This window comes from Tasmannia lanceolata, unplaced genomic scaffold, assembly GCF_043159265.1.
Source record: "Tasmannia lanceolata isolate RefF3 unplaced genomic scaffold, GAP_Taslan_0.1 ptg000016l, whole genome shotgun sequence".
NCBI classification, from domain to species: Eukaryota; Viridiplantae; Streptophyta; class Magnoliopsida; order Canellales; family Winteraceae; genus Tasmannia; species Tasmannia lanceolata.
Window position 1 is genome coordinate 129,195 of NW_027518693.1, and position 20,509 is coordinate 149,703.

At 35.5% G+C, this 20,509-nt stretch overlaps 1 protein-coding gene across 1 annotated transcript; it reads right to left on the bottom strand.

The window, feature by feature from the left end:
* Positions 1 to 1,768: 1,768 nt before the first annotated feature.
* LOC143848367 (beta-galactosidase 6-like) lies at positions 1,769 to 18,817 on the bottom strand. Its single transcript, XM_077357294.1, has 19 exons — positions 18,474 to 18,817; positions 16,425 to 16,520; positions 16,224 to 16,336; positions 14,813 to 14,879; positions 14,039 to 14,131; positions 13,829 to 13,972; positions 12,878 to 12,972; positions 10,578 to 10,683; positions 10,183 to 10,267; positions 9,054 to 9,172; positions 8,767 to 8,931; positions 7,502 to 7,683; positions 7,250 to 7,341; positions 5,643 to 5,752; positions 5,430 to 5,537; positions 5,188 to 5,298; positions 4,781 to 4,926; positions 3,381 to 3,550; positions 1,769 to 1,959 (listed from the first exon to the last, which is right to left on the bottom strand). The coding sequence occupies exons 1-18, from the start codon at positions 18,621 to 18,623 to the stop codon at positions 3,433 to 3,435; spliced, it is 2,100 nt and encodes a 699-aa protein (XP_077213409.1). The 5' UTR covers positions 18,624 to 18,817; the 3' UTR covers positions 1,769 to 1,959; positions 3,381 to 3,432.
* Between the last annotated feature and the right edge of the window lie 1,692 nt (positions 18,818 to 20,509).

Below are 20,509 nucleotides of genomic sequence, written 5' to 3' on the forward strand. Positions count from 1 at the left end.
TCTTGTTGGCTCAACTCTGCTGTCATTTCTTATGATCTTTGATCATCATATCTATGTTTGATACAAATAAGAGAGCCGTGCTACTTGTGCCTTACAACCGTCGGATCAGAATCGATCTGTTATAAGGAGTGGGAATCCCTCACTCTAATGCCTTCACACAAGGTTGAGCTGGCTTTTTTTTGCAGCCCAGTTCTTCAGGCAAGCTAATATTTTGCAAACCAAAATGCCCCAAACCTGGTTTGCCGATATGTTAAGATCACTTATTTTTGCTCTAGTCTAGTTAAGTGTAGCTGGTAATCAATTCAGTTTCTGTTGTAAGGCATGTGATGGGTTGGAAACTTCTAGATTTTTTGGATGCATTTGGAGAGCTAGAATGGGAGTATTTTGAATAGTTTTAATAGGAGTCCTATAAAAGGAGCGATACATCTCCTTTAGCATTTAACAGATACATCTGGAGGGAATTGGAAGCCACTTCAGGCTGCTTTAGTGGATTAATCTATTGTAATCATGAAAATTATCTTTAATACAAAAGAGATCAACAGCTTACTTCAATAGGTCATGGCGGATGATTGATCTGGGTTGGATATTCTACTCCCTCTTCAGATGATAAGATCTCAGATATGTTTGATCTCTTGATAATGAATTAGATGGCAGCAGAGACCCGTTCCTCTTTATAGAAAAAAAAAAACTGCAGTTCAGTGTTCTGTTCCAAACAGAACTCTAATTTGTTAATTGATCTAATATAAATCAATTTAATTAACTATCAATCTCTGTAGTTAATTTGTCCTACATTAAATATTCATTTTACATTAGGACACTTGAGATGTACTGGTTACCCTTATATTCATTTTTTATCACGTAGTCATTGGGTAAATTCATACATTCTACACTTAATTTTGCTCTTCATTCCAGATTGTTGATCAAAGATCAATGGTTACCCACATTAGTTATCAGATTCTTTCTAGCTGAGCAAACATTGATTTTAAGTTTAACTTTCGTATCTATATTGGAAAAACTTCGTAACTAAAGAAGATAAATGTGAATAATTTACAATTATTAAGACAAGCTTGAAAATTGTTGCATTTTGAGAAAGGCCACTGATATTGGCAGTATCCAGTATTTTTCAAAATGTTTAGTGGGGTCCACTTCAAAGGACTATCCAAACCATTACATTTATAGATGCTCCTTGGAGAGTAGGTGACCTTGGTAGATAGCCGTGAGCTCTAGCGCATATACGTCTTCCTTTTCCACAATGATAGAAAACATGGCCGTTATGTTTCCATCCGAGTCTCTCATAATACCTTCTATGGATGGATTATCTGTTGCTCTGAGAATATGCCGTATTCAAGATTACCTGAAGCTTCCCTATTTCTAGGGGAGTCATGATCATCTAGTTTCAATTGGATCAATCTGATTTTGTTGTCACTAAGAATGTCTTTCAGAACCATTCTCTTATGCTTTGACACTCTGAATTTCTTTCCTTCCATAGTAGCCACAAAATCAATTTTCATGGCTGTTGATGTTTTGCCCTTCCCTATGCACTTTTCTCTAATCCATTCCTCTTCCTTTATCAGGCCTTTATGTGGTTTATATGACGTATACACGTGAAGTCCAATATTTTTTGAAAAGTACAGTGAGGATTATCAAACCGTTCATTTGTGGGGTAGGTTGTACTCTGTAGAATATTTCCAAAGGATGTTCCTAAGGAAATTATCTACGGTGTATAGCCTATTTACTCTGTGGCCCAAAAAATCTAATGCTACAAACATAAAATGAATAGAAATCTGACACTATTTCCTATTGAATGTCCCTTTTGGGTAAAAGATAGAAAGAAATGTTTGTAAATTAATCTCTAATTGTTGCATCGATCAATAGAGCTTTTGATGCACCAGGACAGGGATCTCCTCCAAATTCTGAAGTTTACAATGAGATGGAAAAGCTGTTCTTTCCAAGACACGCCTGATGAAAAATCTTACACTGTTAGTTCAATGAAAATAAACTTATATTCTTAGGAGAAAGAAGGCAAATGTAATTCATTAATTGGTTAGTTATTTTTTTGTGGGTCCACCTATAAACATGGTCAATTGCAGATCACAATGCATCCCTAAGGCACATTTGATTGGATAGTGGTGGGTTTTAAAAAAAAATTGAACCGGGGCCCAAATTATTCAATGATCCAAACCGTTCATTTGTTGGGTCCCAACGTAAATAGTTCATGCCCCGAAAATCATATCCATAAGATGACCCTAACTCACTAATCTATTGATTTATCTATAATACGATCATATCTTATGGATATGATTTTCATGGCTTGCCTTATTTTGGGTTGCACACCCTTTGCACGGCTATTGCCATTTAACACTTATCAAACTAGCAATTAAGGATCTATAATCCCCAAAAAACTATCAAGGGCCAATGAGAAAGTGTTTAGTAAAGCGAGGGTGTCATTATAAAAAAACCAACGAGTTCATGTATCATTTGCCTTATTATATAAATATAATCTCCCACCAATAGCCATCTACATGTGCAAAACAGAAGCAAGGTTTCATTCTTGGTAAGGAGATATTTGGAACTATTTTGGTGAAGTGTCCTTTCCAAGAAATCTTTTCTTTTCGCAACCAAAGAATGTAAAACTTGCATTCTACAACCCTGAAAATGTGCAATCCTAGTTTTAGTTTATAAAATCTAGGTTTTAGCCTGTAAAATCCAGGAATTTTCAATCATGTATTATAAAGTCCAAAAATCTATATAAATTGGAGGGTTAGGATCATCCGTTGCCGGAGATATGTGGACTTCGTAATTCCTTTTATTTAAGGTGGGGTTCTTCTATGAGGAATGATGTGACCCAAGACACACGATATTGCCGGTGGGCCACCAAGAATCGATCCATCTCCACCGGTCCCACTAGGATCAGATAATCCTAACCGTTTGATCACATCTTGATCAAGGATGGTTGGAATTAGGGATTTTGAAAACCCCAAAAATAGTGCCTCTTTGATGCAGATATGATCAATGAATTAGGGACCAGTGGAATGGGCCATACTTGTAGTGGCCCACCAGATTAACGGAATAAGAATGTTAATCGGGTGTGTTACATGCATGTTGGGCCAGGGGGTGTCTTTATCATTTTCCAGTTTAAAATTAGGCTACTGATATTGGCACTGCCATGTTTTAATGATTACACTAACTCACCATGTCTTTTAATTGGCTTTTGAGACATTTTTGGGAATTGTAACAACCTTTGGAAGGTGGTTAGCAATGAAAGACAGTGTAAGTTAGTGCAATTATTAAAACATGGAAGTTCCAGTACCAGTATGACAGTATCAGTAGCCTAAAATTATAATGAGATATTTTTGTTTCACACCATGAATAAAACTCACCTCTGCAACTGCTATGGATTTAGTTGAATGACAGCTTCCCATAGCATAATTTTCACACTCCAGTTGTGGAGATGGTATCTAATGAAATCTGACGTGGGTCCCCTCCAATTTCCTCAAATAGAACCAAGAGGTTTCCTGAAGGAGCGAGAAAGTAGCGAGGAACATGATATCTGCACAAAAGAAACAAACCCATTAAGAGTAATTCAGCATATCTATTTAATCTCTCTATATCTGGCTATCTGCGCTCCCTTGTTTGATAATGGCACTCCTCACTTCATTCACCAATTTTGGGAATGGATGTTGGTAGGGTTCTGAGTATTGTGATAGCTTTTAATATCTAACACGACAAGAAAAACACCCATTTTGGCATGTTATCTAGCATCTATTCTTGTGTCTCTTCTTTGCATCAATGTTTGAAATTTTGTAAGTCTAACTGTAAATCTTATCGTAAGGAAAACTGAGTTTTTGTATAGATAACAGGGTATTTTTTATAATCTTCATGTAATAGCATCCTATTTTCTCTTCTCCAAGGCTTTATTTTCTACCATTCACTTTATCTATTTTTTTTTTTATATATTGAATGAGTTAGTATTTGATAATCACTGTCTCTCTTTTTTGGAATTTGGAGTATCTTTCTGGGTACAAACCGTTATTGGAGAATTGATTCTGGAGTGTAAGAATTTTGTACACTCTCTTGGAGAAACTCAATGTTTCATTCAGTTTTTTCCAACACTATCTATCTATAAACCTATCTTAATTTAAGTTTTTATATTAGATAGATGGGATTTGCTAGCGTCCATCACAAAAGGCATTTTGCAGATGGTCTGTCGCATATCAGACCAGCCACACAGGATCACTTTTCAACAGATTTTGTCTTCATTAACTATGTGGCTGGTCTGACATGCAACAGAACATCTGCGAAATGCCTTTTGCGATGGACACTAGCATTTCCCTAGATGGGATTTTCCCTCTAACTCTATAAAAGATTTTGAAATTAAAAGAAAAATACGAAGAAGAACCAGACACAATCGTAGGTGCCCTTGCATTGTATTCACAGACTTTTTTCAAGTGCTTTACATGAAATATTGAAAAAACCTGTACTAAGCTACCTAAACTATCTATATTTAAAATTCAAAATACATAAGAAAAAATAACTAAAAACTAACTGTTAAGTTGTCTAACCTACCATCCTAACAATCCAACAGTCAGATCATTATAGATCTGATCTGATATCTTCTAACATTATCTATCTATATATCTATCTTAATTAATGTGTATATATTAGATAGAAAGATGATTCATGTATAAATAATGGAGTATAGTAACTAATTAACCCCTAAATTCTGTAATAAGGGTGTTTCGAACTGTAATTTAACCTTCTTAAGTTATAAGTTACTTACAATGTCTGTGAAGGGGTTCCTTTTGCGGTGTGAAACGAAACCCAATAGCGACCGATGCTATGCCCATTGATCCAAGCTTCGCCTTTACCCATACTTCCTAGGTTCAAAGTGACTGGATCATCCCCCAGGGGTGCATCGAAAGTTGTCTGAAAAATAAAGAAATCAATTTAGAGTGACTTTGATTATTCTAAGAACAATATAGATGACCCCAAAGTTTAGAATGATTAAGCTAAACTAGTCCTTAATTTCTACAGTGTTTCAACACCGATTAAAAAAGAAGATGCTTTCATCACCTTGGGAGAAAAACTTAGCTTCTGCAGACAAACCATTGGCTTATGAATATTCATAATAAAATCATATATGTGTTTCTGGTTAAAGCTATATTGGGTTTAACACCTAAATATTACCTTATACCACATAAGGGGTTGATGAGTAGATCCCGCATCAGTACTTTTCCATTCCACTAGCCTTGATCCTTGGTCTGTATATATTTGGAGCTCCTCCCCCAACAAACCAACCTACATTTATTTGAATTTATCTTTATACAAATGCAGAGAGAGGGAGAGAGAGAGAGAGAGAGAGAGAGAGAGAGAGAGAGAGAGAGAGAGAATTAAAATGCAGAAACATTATGATAGGTAAAAGGGGAAACCTGATAGCCCCATGAATAATGAGTTAAATCTTGAGAACCATGTGTTGTGCCTTGAATCGTCACTTCACGTAATCCCAAAACTCTACGCTCAAGATAAGCTCCAGAATCCTTGCATACCATAAAATTAATTAACAAAAAACAAATTAGGTACATCAATCACAATTTTTTTTATGAAGCAATGAAGGAAACAGTAACATGATATAAAATTAGTACCGGTAAACCAACTGATACACTCAACAAGGAAATGTTGTTTTCTCCAGCGTTCAATGAAATGGGGCTCTCAAAAGTAAAGCTTGGAAGTCCATGACTTCCATGTGCACTTCCTGAAAATAAAAATAATCACAGGGATGAAGTTGCAATATATATATGCTTAACAATGGTTAATTCATTAAGTACTTTATATGCTTTGAGATCTAAGATACCAAGATACAGATACAGATTAATGTTATGTTTCCTGTAATCGTTATGGCATCATCTTTTTCTTTTTCTTTTTTATTCTTTTTTGATGACATAGGGTATCCCCACCCCAATTTTTAGGTTGGACTAGGGAACTATTCCCTATGGATGCATGCAATCACCCGTAAACCAAACCCATCGGGTAAGCCCAGGGGATACAAACTCTCGTCAATGGGGAGCATATCCATGACTTTAAGCCAAAGAGCCACGCCCGTACATGTTCTTGCTGTGGCATCATCTTACCATTTCTTAAATGTGGGTCTATCCAATTAGTAATGCTCTTGAAGGGATGCCAAAGTAAATCGGTGTTGGTTAGCAAAATTCAAAGAGATAACTGACATGTATGTGATCTCTCTTTAAATCCCTCCACTATGGGCTTGGTCCTCACCTCTAAACGAGAGAAGAGAGGTAGAGTGCCCATTGTTCTCTTGCCATAAGGAACACTCCGACGGAGATTGAAAAACCAAAGGTGACACTCCGAGGGGTAAGGAGACAACATATACAGCCTCAAAGCAATGGCCATTGTTCTTTTGCCATAAGAAACACTCCCACGGAGATCAAAAAACCAAAGGTGACGCTCTAACGGGTAAGCATAAAGCGTATCAACATCAAAGCAACGTATTATGCTTACGACAATTAAAATCCAAGGACATCATGACTTTAGGTAAAGATCCTAACCCTACAATGTATCCTACAATAGATACATAGCCACAAAATATAGGATGTGGATACACAATGTGACTATTACATATCATGTGAAAGATTATATAAGTATTAAATTGCAAAGGAATAGCAAATATATTTATTATTTTCATCTACCAAACACATACTGAAAGATTAATTTGCAAATGCGGAACACAATCAATCTTGGGTGATGGTTAATTTGACACATAAAAGTTTTCATATTGCATTTGGTACAGGTATCGATGATGTATCATAATGGACATGGTACCAATAAACAAGTATCTCGGTATGATAGACTAGAGTAAGAATCAAAACATTGCCTTATGCTAAATAAAAGGAACTATATACTATACACTCTGTTGTTTACTCTAAGTGTATCATATCAAAAACATAAATGAAAATTTTTATAGTTATACGAGATACTAACGCCATGTTCGGCAGCCATGAAAATTCTTTCCATGGAATATTTTATTTTATCAAGTGGTGGGAGAGGGGCAGCCAGGGTGGGAGATAGACGATTGTGAGGGCATAAGTAATCCACTCTCAATTCTAACCCTCTCCCACTCTCCCTCAAGAAATTTTTTTTTTTCTTGGTTGCCAAACATGGCCTACGTGTAAACTTTAAATCCCAATTAGAAGCAATGTTTTAATGTTGTAAAGTAAGAATTGGAGAAGCTTACCTACAAACTTATTGTTAATGAAAGCAAGAATGACATGCGCTCGAGTTTCCACATGAAGTATAGGTTGAACATCAGTTGGTGTATGATTATAGCTGCATTTTGAGTATATTAAAAGACCATTTTATTATATATTAAATGTTTATGCATTATAAATTCTGCAAAAAAGAAATGCTACTCAATATACCTGCAAAAATCTTGAGAATTTTATGGTATCAACAGTAAAAAAATATTTTCTCACTATTGTGTATATACCTGGAAATATACCAAAGATAATCTGATACATCTTTTGTTATATTTATTTGGTCTAATAGCGTATTTGCTTTTATAGTAGTTTTCCCAAACTTGGGAATGCCATCCATGAAATTTAGCCATCTTTCACTGAGATTGAACATTTGCCTTGACATCATCGATCTCGGAGTATACTTTCTACTTACCTGTGAAAATTCAATTTAGAAATTAAATTACTAGGATGGCAATATTTATGTTGTTTTCAGTGACTTGATTTATTAGAGTTAAAGAGTCACATTAAATTGTACGGTGTCTTCTAATAATTAATATATCCAAATGAGCGAGTAAATGGCAATATAGTAAAACCGTAACAATAGTCACAATGTGATTGTGCAAATATCACATTGTGACATTGATGATAAGCAAGGTTTTAAATTTCAGTTTCAATCCGGTCACCACGGAAATAGAAGCATTTTAGTTTTAGTTTCGGTGAAAATCCGGTAAAATTACAGAAACATAAGGAGACATATGCAAATCATAGAATTTTAAGACGACACTTTAGGTAATGCTGAAATAAGCACAAATACACACTTAGAGACCATTACATAAGTAAGACAACCAATAATAATAGTTTAAAAATATTGAACACCTAGTGACTTGAACTGTCGCACATGTCTGATAATGTAGTGCATAACAAATTCCACATGTAATTCATATAAATATTTGAGATTTGCTAGGGACATCTCAAAAGGCATTTCATGGACCGGCCGTTGCATGAGAGTGCAGCCACCTCAGATGACTTAAATGAATAAGACAAAAAAGTGAGCCTACGTGGCTGCTATGTCATGCAACAGCCAGTCCGCAAAATGTCTTATGCGATGGTCAGGCGCGGAGGCACATATAGCGTTGGGGTGGCCACGGCCCCCAATGACTTGCAAAATCCCTTTGTCATCCTTAGTCCCTAGCCCAATGACCAATGCAGGCAAAGGAATTCTGTGCACCCCCCACTCCCTTCCCAAAAAAAATGTATAATTATATAGCACATATTGATACATTATACTACTATTACACTACATTTCTTTTTATTTTGTTTCCAAATCCACATTTTTGGTTTTAAAACATTTCTGGTCTGATACGATACAGTAACTGAAACATTTCTATCATTTTGTACCAGTTCGAAAGAAATTTAAAACCATTATGATAAGAAATAAGTCTTATAGAAACTTTATATTCCTGGATAATAGGCAATATCTGGTACTATATATAAAAAGAACAGTATTGGAGCTCACCTTTGCAGTATTAAAGATTACACTCTTGCAATCTGGTAGTATACTGATTGACCTTGGAGGCAATTCATATGATAAATTTAGAAAAGTGACAGTAGCACTGTTTCTACTATCACTATTTGAAAGGAAGGCTACGCATTCTCCTGGTTGCCTTCGAAATACATGTGCCTGTGTTGAATATATTTGATATAGTTTATTATTCATCCACAAATAAGAACTTAAAAAAGTAATTATGTGGATATAAGAAAGGAGAGGTAGCATATATCATGAAGGTACATTTCTACTCTTACCTCTTGTAGTTGGCCTAAGGAAAAATTACTTGGAGCTCCCCAGAGTAACGTCTCTGAGCCCAATTTTATCGCAGCATGTAATTCCTTGAGATGACCCCATTTAGGTTGCCTGATCATACCTATATGTAATAGATTAAATGAGTTTAAATCATCTATCATATATTCTTTCCATTCTCATTCGTTTTCTTTTCGATTTTTTTTATTGGAAAACCTTTTTTCCCATAGAAAATGTTAGAGGAATTTTTTCTATGGTAGATTTTTTGCACCTCATGCATAGGAGGGGCGGGGCCTAGTATTTTACAACACATGTTTTGATGGAGGCACATCATTTTACTCTCATGCATCAGTGGGACCCACAATTTTACACATCATGTTTTGATATATAGGACCTACCATTTCTAACCAAGCCCATGCATATAGTGGGACCCACCACTTTTACATCCGCCCCTTTTTTTTTTTTGCCTGGGACTGCCCCTGGTGTATTTATGACTACTCATTTACACCAGGGGGCTGTCCCAAGTAAAAGGGGTTGGTGAACATATCATTTCACATACTTTGATAAGGCGAGGCCCACCATTTTACACCCATGCATAGCATCGGTATGGACCCACCATTTTACACATCATGTTTTGACATATATGGCCCTCCATCTCTAACCAAACCCATGCATATGGTGGGGCCACCATTTTACACAATATTTTGATAGAGTGGGTCCCAGCAACTCCACTCAAATCCATGAATCGAGTCGGGCCATCAACTTTTTTATGACATAGGCTATCCCCACCCCAATTTTTAGGCGGGATTATTCCCTACGGATGCGCGGAATCACCTGTAAACCACGTGCATCGAGTGAGCCTGAGGGGATTCGAACTCGCGTCACTGGGAAGCATACCCATACGGGTTGGGCCTATCATTTTAACTCTTGCTTTGATGGAGTGGATCCCACAATCTCCACCCAAGCCTATACATAGGGTGGGGGCTGCCATTTTACACCTCATGTTTTGATGAGGTGGGGCCTGTTATTTTACACCCTTGCATAGCATGGGCCTAAAATGCTAGGATCTAATTAACAGACCAGTGTACAATAGAATAGAAGATCAGACCAAGTTGTAATTTCAAGTCAACCTACCATACTCATCAAGAGGAGCTTGATCATAGTAACTTGTTGTTACATATGAAGAGGCGGACCTTCCAAAATTTGTTCCTCCATGATACTGTTATAACAACATAACAAAATGCTAAATGCAATTAACTTGTGCTAATATCATGTTTCAAGTACAGCCAACACAACACTACAAGAAAAATACGATTTCGCTTATAAAAGAATGATGGGGATTATTATAATTAGTGATGCCTTTTATAGCGACGGTAATATAATGGTCGCTGACAAGATATCGACAATTTTTTTTTTTTTTTTTTTGTAAATTAGTGGCGGATTTGAGCCCCAATGAGAATATTTCTTATGGTGTAAGATTGAGTTCTATTTTCTTCAAAACATTGAATCTGAAGGTAAAAAAAACATACCATGTAATAATTTACAAAGCTTCCGTTTTTTGCAACAAAAAGCGCAACTGAAAAGGCAATGTCCTCAGCAGACCTTAGATATGGTTCTCCACCATATACTTGATATCTCCAAGGAAAAAGAATTAAATGTTAGTTGTGTTTTGGAGCATAAGATGAATCAAACATTTAAATATGTGCTTTGGCAACTTTGAAATGGAAATGCTATGTACATAGGGTGCGTTTGGCAATGATTCTAATTCTGTTTCTTGATATTTATTTTGATTACCGATTCTGTATCTAAGAAAAAAACTAAAACAATAAAATCCCTCAAAAGTGATCCTTCCTCTTCAATCTTTTTCAACAGACCTCAACCAAAGTAGCTCATGAGTAATGTTAGACATTGCATTTATATTTTTCCTTAGCTCTAGACCTTTTTTTTAAAAAATGGGTTTCTCATAAAAGGTGGTGTTTGACAGTGTAAATGGGAGAAACACATGATTCCTTAGCTCTAGACCTTAACCATAAGTTATTTCTAATTAAGATATTCATATGAGTAGGGGTATTTTCACTAAGTAATTTATGGGCTTTTATGATGTGTACCGATCAAGGGGAAAGGAACTCTCAAAAACAATTCAAAGAAATTTCTGATTCCTTTCAAGTTTGGAATTTGAAAGAGGCTTCTCGATGTGTACCAAACAGAGGCTTGTAGCTCTACATTAAATGAAGCCCCAGGAAAAATTTGTGCAGCAACAGTGACAAAAAAAAAAACCATTGGACATTGTTTCATACTTTCATAGCAAAAGATTATGTAGGCTTGGAATTGCTGCTCTGATTCAATAACTTTTGAGCAAAAAAAAACCCTATACAGAGGAGATCTAAAGTTTCTCTTCGATCTCAGAGTTAGGTTCCTCCTTTCCAAACAATAGCTCTAACCATTTTCAAAATATTGAAATTTCATTATGACATTTTTATAAAATGACAAAATCCGGAATATCAACATTGAGGACAATACATATGTAAATTGGACAAGTGACCCTCACACTAGAAGATCAATGAGTTGTTTTTGTACCATGATGAAGAAAACTTGGTTTCATGAAAAAGTAAGAATCAACAAAAATAGTAAAATCAAATGCAGAGGTTGAATACAGGCAATAGCCACAATTGGTGTTAAAATTGCTTGGATTAGACACTTGCCGCGAGAACTAGATATAAATTCCAACACTCGTGCACTCTGCTGTGATAGCAGGGCACCATCAAGATGTCACGAAATCCAATGTCACAAATATCTCTAACATTTTTAAAATATCTCAATTTTATCCTGACATTTTTATAAAATGACAAAATCCCGAAATAATCTCGTGATTTTAAAAATACAACAATATTTCGTTTTAATCAGTTACCATGAAAAATTCATGATAACATCACAATATTTTTACTATATTTTTTATTTTATATGTTTTTTAAATTATATATTTGTTTAAAAAAATATTTTTTATTATTTTTCCTGGTATAAACTTGAAAAAATAAAATCAATTTATTGTATCCTGAGATTTTCCCTTGTTGAGAAATTCATGAGAATGATATTTGTGACTCAGACAAAATCTAATCTGTCATGCTAGGACAAGGCACATTGAAATAACCATCACTTTCTAGGCACAAGTTTAAGATACATGACTAGAAACTTATTTGAATTGACCAAAACCCCACTAAACATCAGTGGAACCTTATTTGAATTGCCCAACAACCCTGGCTATAACATACATTTGATCAAGTCTCACGACGGTTTGAAAATTCGCCTCCCAATCTATATCTATAATACTCAAAAGGCTCATCTTAATCATTTTCATATCCATAAATAAAATTATGATTTATTCTTATGGGGCTTAGAACCATACTTATCTTCTTATACCTAGTTATGTATTGAATCAAAATATTTTTAATGACTATCAAACAACCTTCAATTACGCTTCAATACTCAAATATGTGAGATGAGTGTTGAAATGTTGACTTGTTTACAAGTGGATCTCAGTCATCTCTATCCCAACTTTGATCTTATTCTTCATCAAGCCTAGATAAGTTCATGTTTGTTTTTCAATCTTATTATGTAACTCTCAAATATTTCATTGATTTATTTTTTCCATACAACTTACATAAATAGAGCATATGTAAATGCTAGACAATTGGTAAACAATCCTAGAAAGTACCATCTTAAAAACAAACAAAAAACAAATGGTTTCTCTAAATCTAAGATAAATATGCAAAGACAGATTTTTTTTAAAACAAGGTTAACAAATGAAGCAAAGAGTCTGATGAAAACATACTGAGATGTCCAATTCTCTGTCCACAAGGATGGCTTGGTGCGTGAGTTGGGCCCAGCAAAAGTTTCTCCACAGTTCAATCCATTGCATGTGTTGATCTGCAAATGTGAATTACAATGGAATTATAGTTGATTGAACTATTGTTCATGCATCTTTACTTTCCTAACTATAAGAAATGTTCAAATGAGACCATTCTCACTGGAAAAAGAACAAGACTTGTCAGTGGGTCCCTTGTATTTTGGTTTTTGATTGAAAAATATTTACGTAGAAAATAAGTTTCCAAAGGTCGAAAAATATTTACCCATTAGGAAAATTATATTTTCACTCCTTTTGTTTGGGAAATGATATATCCGCCCTTTTGATCACTAGGAACACCGCCTGTCCGTGCATCAGTGACTAAAGAGGGGCTGTTGTACTTATGTCGGAAGAATTCAATGCCCCTGATTGCCACAAACACTGACAGGGGGTGTTCCTAGTGATCAAAAGGGGCGGATATATCGCTTCTCTTTTGTTATCCTTTTTCTAAAGTTGACTACCTTTTCACCTCCTATTGTTTGCATTTTTCTTAAAAATGAAGTCATTTCAAAAAAAGATAAACAAAAGGGTGAGGAAATATCATTTCCCTATCATTAATGTAAATTTTATTTTCTTCAAGGGGTTTATAAGAGTCCACTCATCAGTCTGGTTAAACGAGTTTTCTATTCACTTAACCAAGTCTTATATAACTCAGTATTACAAAAGCCGAGTCAACTCGAGATAGTTAACGATTGATCAGATGAGTTTTTAAACATTTTGAATGGGAAATGATATATTCACCTCTTTTCTTTGCCGGGCTACGCTCTTGTAGTGTAGAAAGATTAGTCATAAATAGACTAGAGGAGGGTTGCCAAGGAAGAAAAGGAGGCGAATATATCACTTCCCTTGTTAGTTTACATGGAAGAAGTAGAGACTAACCACTGGGTCAGGAGCATCATCTTGTTTGCACATGACCCACGGAACGCCTGTTTGTTGCCCGACGGCCATATTTGCAGCCCATCGAACATAAGGCGGTCCTTTACTGTGAAAAGCCGGCTCGACATTTTTGTATTCGTTCTCAATCTGCACCGTAGATCGAAAATGTGAGGAGTAGGATTGCATTTGTTATATGTTTTATGTTGGATTTACCTGAGATAGTATGATAGGACCTCCTTGAGAAGCATAGAGACTCTCTGCCTTCATAAAATTTACGATCATCGTCGTAAATTTTTGCATATAAATCTGTATCAAGAGTTGAACAAAATATTACAATTGAAGCTGTAATGATAATTTAGAGCTAAGTCACAAATATCATTCTCGAGAATTTCTCGGTAAGGGAAAATATCAGGATATATACTTTTTTTTTTGGGTTTACACCGTGAAAAAATGACAAAAATAAATTTATTTAAAAATATTATTTAACAAAAATAAAAAATAAAAAATATCGTTAAAATATTACGATATTTTTCACAGTAAATGATGAAAATAAAAATATCACTATATTTTTTAAAATCTCAATTATTTTGGGATTTTGTTATTTTATCAAAATATTACCATAAAATCATGATATTTTGAAAAAGTTGGAGATATTTGTGACTGTGATTTAGAGATAACTATTAGGGAATGAAATCAAATCAAGATCAAATATTCTGAGATTAGAAGATTTGATTTGATTAGGCTATATTGGTTGGTTGGGTTAGATTAGGAAAGTGTATTAGATTAGGATAATGTCTTTCCATAATTATCTTATTCTCTTGCTATGTTTATCATTTGAGTGTTCTATAAAAACACTCATTGTGCTTAATGTAAATTATCCAAGATTAATATAATTTTCTATTATTTTACAATAACAATAGTGCTAATCCTCGATTAGTGACGATAATGATTATAACATTGAATAAATGGCGAGTGGTGGAATATTACTTTAAATGGTTCATTGTCAGATCGGAAGACGATGCCCGGAATGTCTCGTAACCAGATTGGGAAACCCCTGCACCAAAGATATAATTGTTATTTGATCAAAGAATAAAGGAACTGATTAAAATATTATATTCCGATTTAAGGACCACTTTGGATACTCCAAAAATTGTTTGCTTATAGCCTTATAGGCAAATGGTTTAAGTTAAATATGATTATTTACAAACAATGGCTATAATAGTTTTAGAAATGATAGAGTTAATTGCTTCCAAAGAGGGCTTAATGTTCCGTATAAAAGTAAGATTTAATTAGAATATTCTTATTTGCAAATTATGTGCTATCCAAACAGGCCCCAAAAGTTGAGTAAATTGTGGGGTGAATGAGTTCACTCTCTAGGGAAAAGAGAATAATTATCCCTATACACAGGATAGAAACAGTCATACTTTTCCAGGCAGCATTATCTCTCGTATCTTTTGCCTATGATTAAAAAAATTTAAGGTGCTGCCCCAGGTTCCTAAATAAATTTCAGGTATAAAAACATAGGCATGCCCATCACTGGGGCTTGTCTCACACTAAGGGCCCGTTTGGATACCTCATGCATTTGTATTTTAATTTGGATTTGCGTTTTAGGTACAAACTAAATCAATCATCTTCATGATCATGTTTTAAGAGAGAGAGAAAGAGAGAGAGGGAGGGAGGGAGGGATTTCTCGCTGCTGCCAGAGCATCGTCGAGGAGCAGCGACGGTGAAGGAAGTTGCCACAAATAATAGGCACATTTATTGTTATACCTTGTCCATGTTAAAAGGCACATTTTAATAATAGATGAAGACTATAGATAATAAAATGATAGCTCTTTAAAAAAAGTCGCATGTGGGATATATCTTAGTAACTTGTAGAGAACCCGTTGGTTGTATATGACTTTGTATAGTGAATTATCTTTCTGGTAGAACAATTGAGTGATCGAAGACCATTTTTTCTTTATGGCTGATCGAAGACTTTTGGTTATCGATGGTCGGACATAAACTTTGTTGCTGACTTGTTTGATACCGTGCTTCTGTTACATAACTTAATGTAGTCAGAGTAACTATTTGTCATTGTGGTTGATAAACGTAAAGAATGCATTTCTTCATAGTAATGTATAAGAGAAAGTGATGGGGACAACGTCAGAAAGTCTATATGAAGCAACCGCTAGCGTATGTTTAATTAAAGAAATTAGGTAAGTTTCGTTATACTTGTGTTTTCGTTACATAACTTAATTTACTCAGAGTGATTATCTTTGTCTCTACCGACAAAGGTTAGGCAGCTAGATATAAAGAATGCTTTTTTTTCGCATGCACACACATATATGGAGAGAGAGAGAGAGAGAGAGAGAGAGAGAGAGAGAGAGAGAGAGAGAGAGAGAGAGAGAGAGAGTACCCATAACTCCATTCACTCTCAATGAAGGGACCAATTCTAAGGCAAGCATACATGCCTTGAGCTTCAATTTCCTTAAGAAACCCCACCAAATCATACCTTCCTCTGAAGTTATACTGAAAATTTGCATACAACACCGTCACTATTATTTATGTCAATGAGAACTTAAACAAAAAGAAATATAAAAGAAAAAGTCTCACTGACCTCGCCTTGTACAGGCTCATGCACATTCCAAAACACGTATGTTTGGATAACATCAAGTCCTCCTTGCTTGGCTTTAGCTATGAGAGATGGCCACATCTGCAAAAATATTTATTACTAGATTAAACAATCACTAAGTTAAAGAGGTTGGTTTGATATGGTAATGTATTCTTGCAGGCCTGCAATACAATTGGTTTGTCCCGCCATTTCATAGTATGGCCCATTTGTTCATCCAATAGGAACTTGCTAATACTAGGCTCTCAACACATATACAAGTAAATAAAATAAGTCTTTCCTCATTTTTTAGTGTGAGAAATTTTCTCCTTGGAAAACATTAAAAATGCAAAATAAATTCACACACACACACACACACACACATATATATATAGAAAACTGTTCTTGTGCTTGAGTGCAAAAAAAGGGTGGGCCCACATTTTTGGGAAAATCCAAAGCAGTCATTTGAAAGGTCTTATTATAGATAGGGTGTCTACAAAAAATCAGGTCAATAGGATTATCCTAACCATTCCATTTGTTGAGAGAAAAATGGTCAGATTTATGGACATATCGTATCTGTCCATTTTTTTCTTCAAAAAATGGACACCCTGAGATGATCTAATAGAGCTGATTTTTGGTACACACCTTATATATGATAGGGCATTTCAAATGAATGCTTTGGATCACCTCAAGAATATGGCCCTACCTTGTTTTTTTGCACACGAACGCATGAACATTTTTCCCATGTGTGTGTGTAAGGGATGCTAAACTCACAGGAGCCCTTGTAGAAACTTGCTACAAGGGCTCCTCCAATGGATCCATCCTAAGTGCATTAATAATGGCATTGATAACCGGTTTCTACTAGGGCTCTTGTGAGTGTAGCATCCTAAAAGAATGTGTATGAAAAGCAAAGAAAGAAGTCCCATTATTAAAACAAAATTAAGGGATTCTTCTACAAAATTATTTAATCATTCTAGCCCTGTCTTGAAAGTACCAAAATAACAGCTTATACTGCAAATAATTACATGCATGCCATTATGCCACTCCAGCCTATTCCCTTGCCTGTACCATGGTTAGAAAATCTATGCCCTGAAAATAACGTAACGCTAACGACAAATTAATTAAAAAATATATATATATATATATATTATACTTTAACAGTACTCAACTCAACTCAACTCAGCTAAGCCTTTGTTATCAATTTATTTATTATTTTTATAATTTGTTCCACAAACGAAATTCAACGGCATCTTGGTTTCTGGGCTGTCCCAAGTAAAAAAAGGGGGAAAATATATACAAAAGATAAGATGAGTTCTGTGCAATTATCAAAACATAGTAATGCAAATATCAGTAGACCTATTTTTATAAAGGGTAGTGATATATTCGCCCCTTCTTTTACTTGAGACAGCCCCCTCTAGTTTAAAAGAGTAGTCATAATTAAACTGGAGGGGGCTGTCCTAAGCAAAAGCAAGGGGCGAATGTATCACTTCCCTTTTCTAAATCAGCAAAAGATTCAACCTATGGAATGATCTGTCCTAAACAACAAAACTAAGCTCTCGGCGAATATATCACTATCCTTTTCTAAATCACCAAAAGATCTACCCTATTGAATGAACTATCCTAAACAGCGAAACTAAGCTCTCTCTCCCTCTCTCTCATGTGCCTGGCCTTCCAAAGATCAAATCCATGGCTCCTTCCATAGAAAAACTCATCTACTACATACAAACTGATCTACTATATGGCTTGTCATTGTATTTAACTTCCTCATTGCCATAGAACATATATATCTTCCAAAACCATTATTTCTAAGGGAATGATATCCCCCGCCCCCCTCTGGCGGATAAAATCCCCCCCCTTTAACGTTATTCGTTAAGTTTTAAAGGCAAAGAAAAACTTTAAAGTGGGTGAATTTATCCTAACGCTTTGAACCATTCTCACAGAAACCGTTAAGGGGGGCTATTTCTAAACTCAAATTCAATTAATCAATTAATATGAACACATACGAAAGAACCCACAAAGAGATTGATAGAGAAAGAGAAATAAGTTTTGATGATCTACCTCAGGAGTGCTACGAGTATAATGAATAGAACCAGAGAATAGTATTTTCCTGCCGCCGTCGATGATGAGTGATCTTCCATCATAAGTCACATTACCTCCATGAACACCACTAATCACCACCAACAAGACCCAAAAAAATACCCAAACCATCTCTCAAAACCAAAGCCCACTTCTACCGTTCAAAACCTTATATGTGTTTTTTATAGCTTGGTCTATAAGATATCTACTTGGATCATTGAAATCTTGGGATATTTTTACGGAGATTTGTAGCAAAGATGGAAAGGTTAACCAAATATGAGATTCTCTATTCCTTTTTTAGCTAATCAAAATAGCCTAAAAAAGGTGAATTATATAAATTCTTCAAATAGAGAGAGAGAGAGAGAGAGAGAGAGAGAGAGAGAGAGAGAGAGACGACAGTGGTGTTGTTGTGCACGTCAAGGGGACGATGTAACCAATTTGCGGGACTTTCATTGTGGGTGAAAAATGGAATAAAATGTGAGGGTTTTGATTTAGAGAGAACCTAACGGTTTTTGTTTTTCTTTGGTGTCGTGACACAGATCTTAACCGTCAAAAATGAATGTGATGGGACCATTTCATTTGAGAACTATCCTAACCATTGGTTATTCATTGTGCCCCATGTTCATGTTATTTCAATTTGTTGTGGTTGCATGTAGGTGGTGGACCCACAACTTATTTTGATTTTAATTTAGGATAGTTACACAAAAAATAGTGCCATTTGATGGAGGTGCATCCGACCCGTTCGTGCAGATCAATAGTTAGAAACATCAAAGCTATGATCGGACCGTTCAAGTTCCCCTGCCCGTTGATCGGACCGCTCCAAACCATCAGATCAATGGTTGGACACAACAGATTGTCAGGAGGTCAGAGCGGCTATAAAAATCGACGGTCTGCGATAAACCCGTCAACATGAGGAAGATTAAATCACTTAGGACAATTTTCTCACTTTAGAATCGTGTGAAATTCCTTTTTAGAAGAATTTTATTTGTTTAAGTCCTTAAGAAGGCAATTAGTATAATAAGTTATTAAAAGAGATAGAGATGAGTCGGAAAGACTCTTAAATAAGTAGTGAGATAAGTCTTGAATTGTGTGAGACGAGTTAGAGATGAGTTTAAATAAGTAGATAGAGATTAGTTTTGAAGAGCCCTGGTGAGGAAAGAGTGTGAGGACTGAGGACGGTGGAGGGTTCTAAGAAATTGATTTTTGTCTTTCTTAATTGAAAGGAATTTGAAATTGAGTTGAAGTAGATAGAGAAGAGTTTTTAACGTTTTATATGGTGTGAGTCCGTAAACTCCAGTGTTTTTTAAAAAGTACTGTACGTGACAACATAGGATGATCCAAACCGTCTATTTGACGGACTACAACATAAACAGGTTGTTGTGCCTAAAAAATCATTTTCATAAGATGATCCTAGCCCTCTGATCTAGAGGATATGCATATCATGAAAAACTATATTGATATGAGGGTTGGCATCAATCTATGGAAATGATTTCGGGGCCACAACCTATTTATGTTGCGGCCCATCAAATGGACGGTTTGGAACATCCTAAGGTGTGCCCCCCCTACAATACTTTAAGAAAAATTATTGGCTACATGGGATTTACCCAGAACAAATTACCCCTATGGTCTCAGCTAGAAGAACCCTTTCAAACTTCGCCCAAAAAATCCCCTTTTTCATTGGTTGTAGGCGTCCAAAACAGCCACCACTAATCACCTTCTTACCTAAACGAAAACCCCTTAACCAAAAAAAAAAATCTTATTTTCCCTATTTTAGCCTAAGCCCTTTACTGCCTTTCATTGGCCTAACCCCTCCTTAACAAAATTTCACCCCTTAGTCCTATATCCAAGCCACTCCTTTGTGTACCTAAAACCCGACCAAATTACCCCCCTTTTTTTTTGCATCACCTCTACCTTTAAAAAAACAAAAAAAATAAAAAAATAAAAAAATCCCCTTTCCCCATTTTCAACGTGGTTCTCCATCTTTTTCCGCATGCTATTCCTACCGCTACTCTGCATCA

What these genes read in the sequence shown, in the direction of transcription:
- LOC143848367 (XM_077357294.1), bottom strand. Translation starts at nt 18,623, where the DNA reads ATGGTTTGGGTATTTTTTTGGGTCTTGTTGGTGGTGATTAGTGGTGTT. An exon ending in GTCCTATCATACTATCTCAG is followed by an intron (nt 13,973 to 14,038) that starts GTAAATCCAACA and finishes TCTACGGTGCAG; the next exon opens with ATTGAGAACGAATACAAAAA. An exon ending in GGAACCCCTTCACAGACATT is followed by an intron (nt 3,551 to 4,780) that starts GTAAGTAACTTA and finishes TCTTTTGTGCAG; the next exon opens with ATATCATGTTCCTCGCTACT.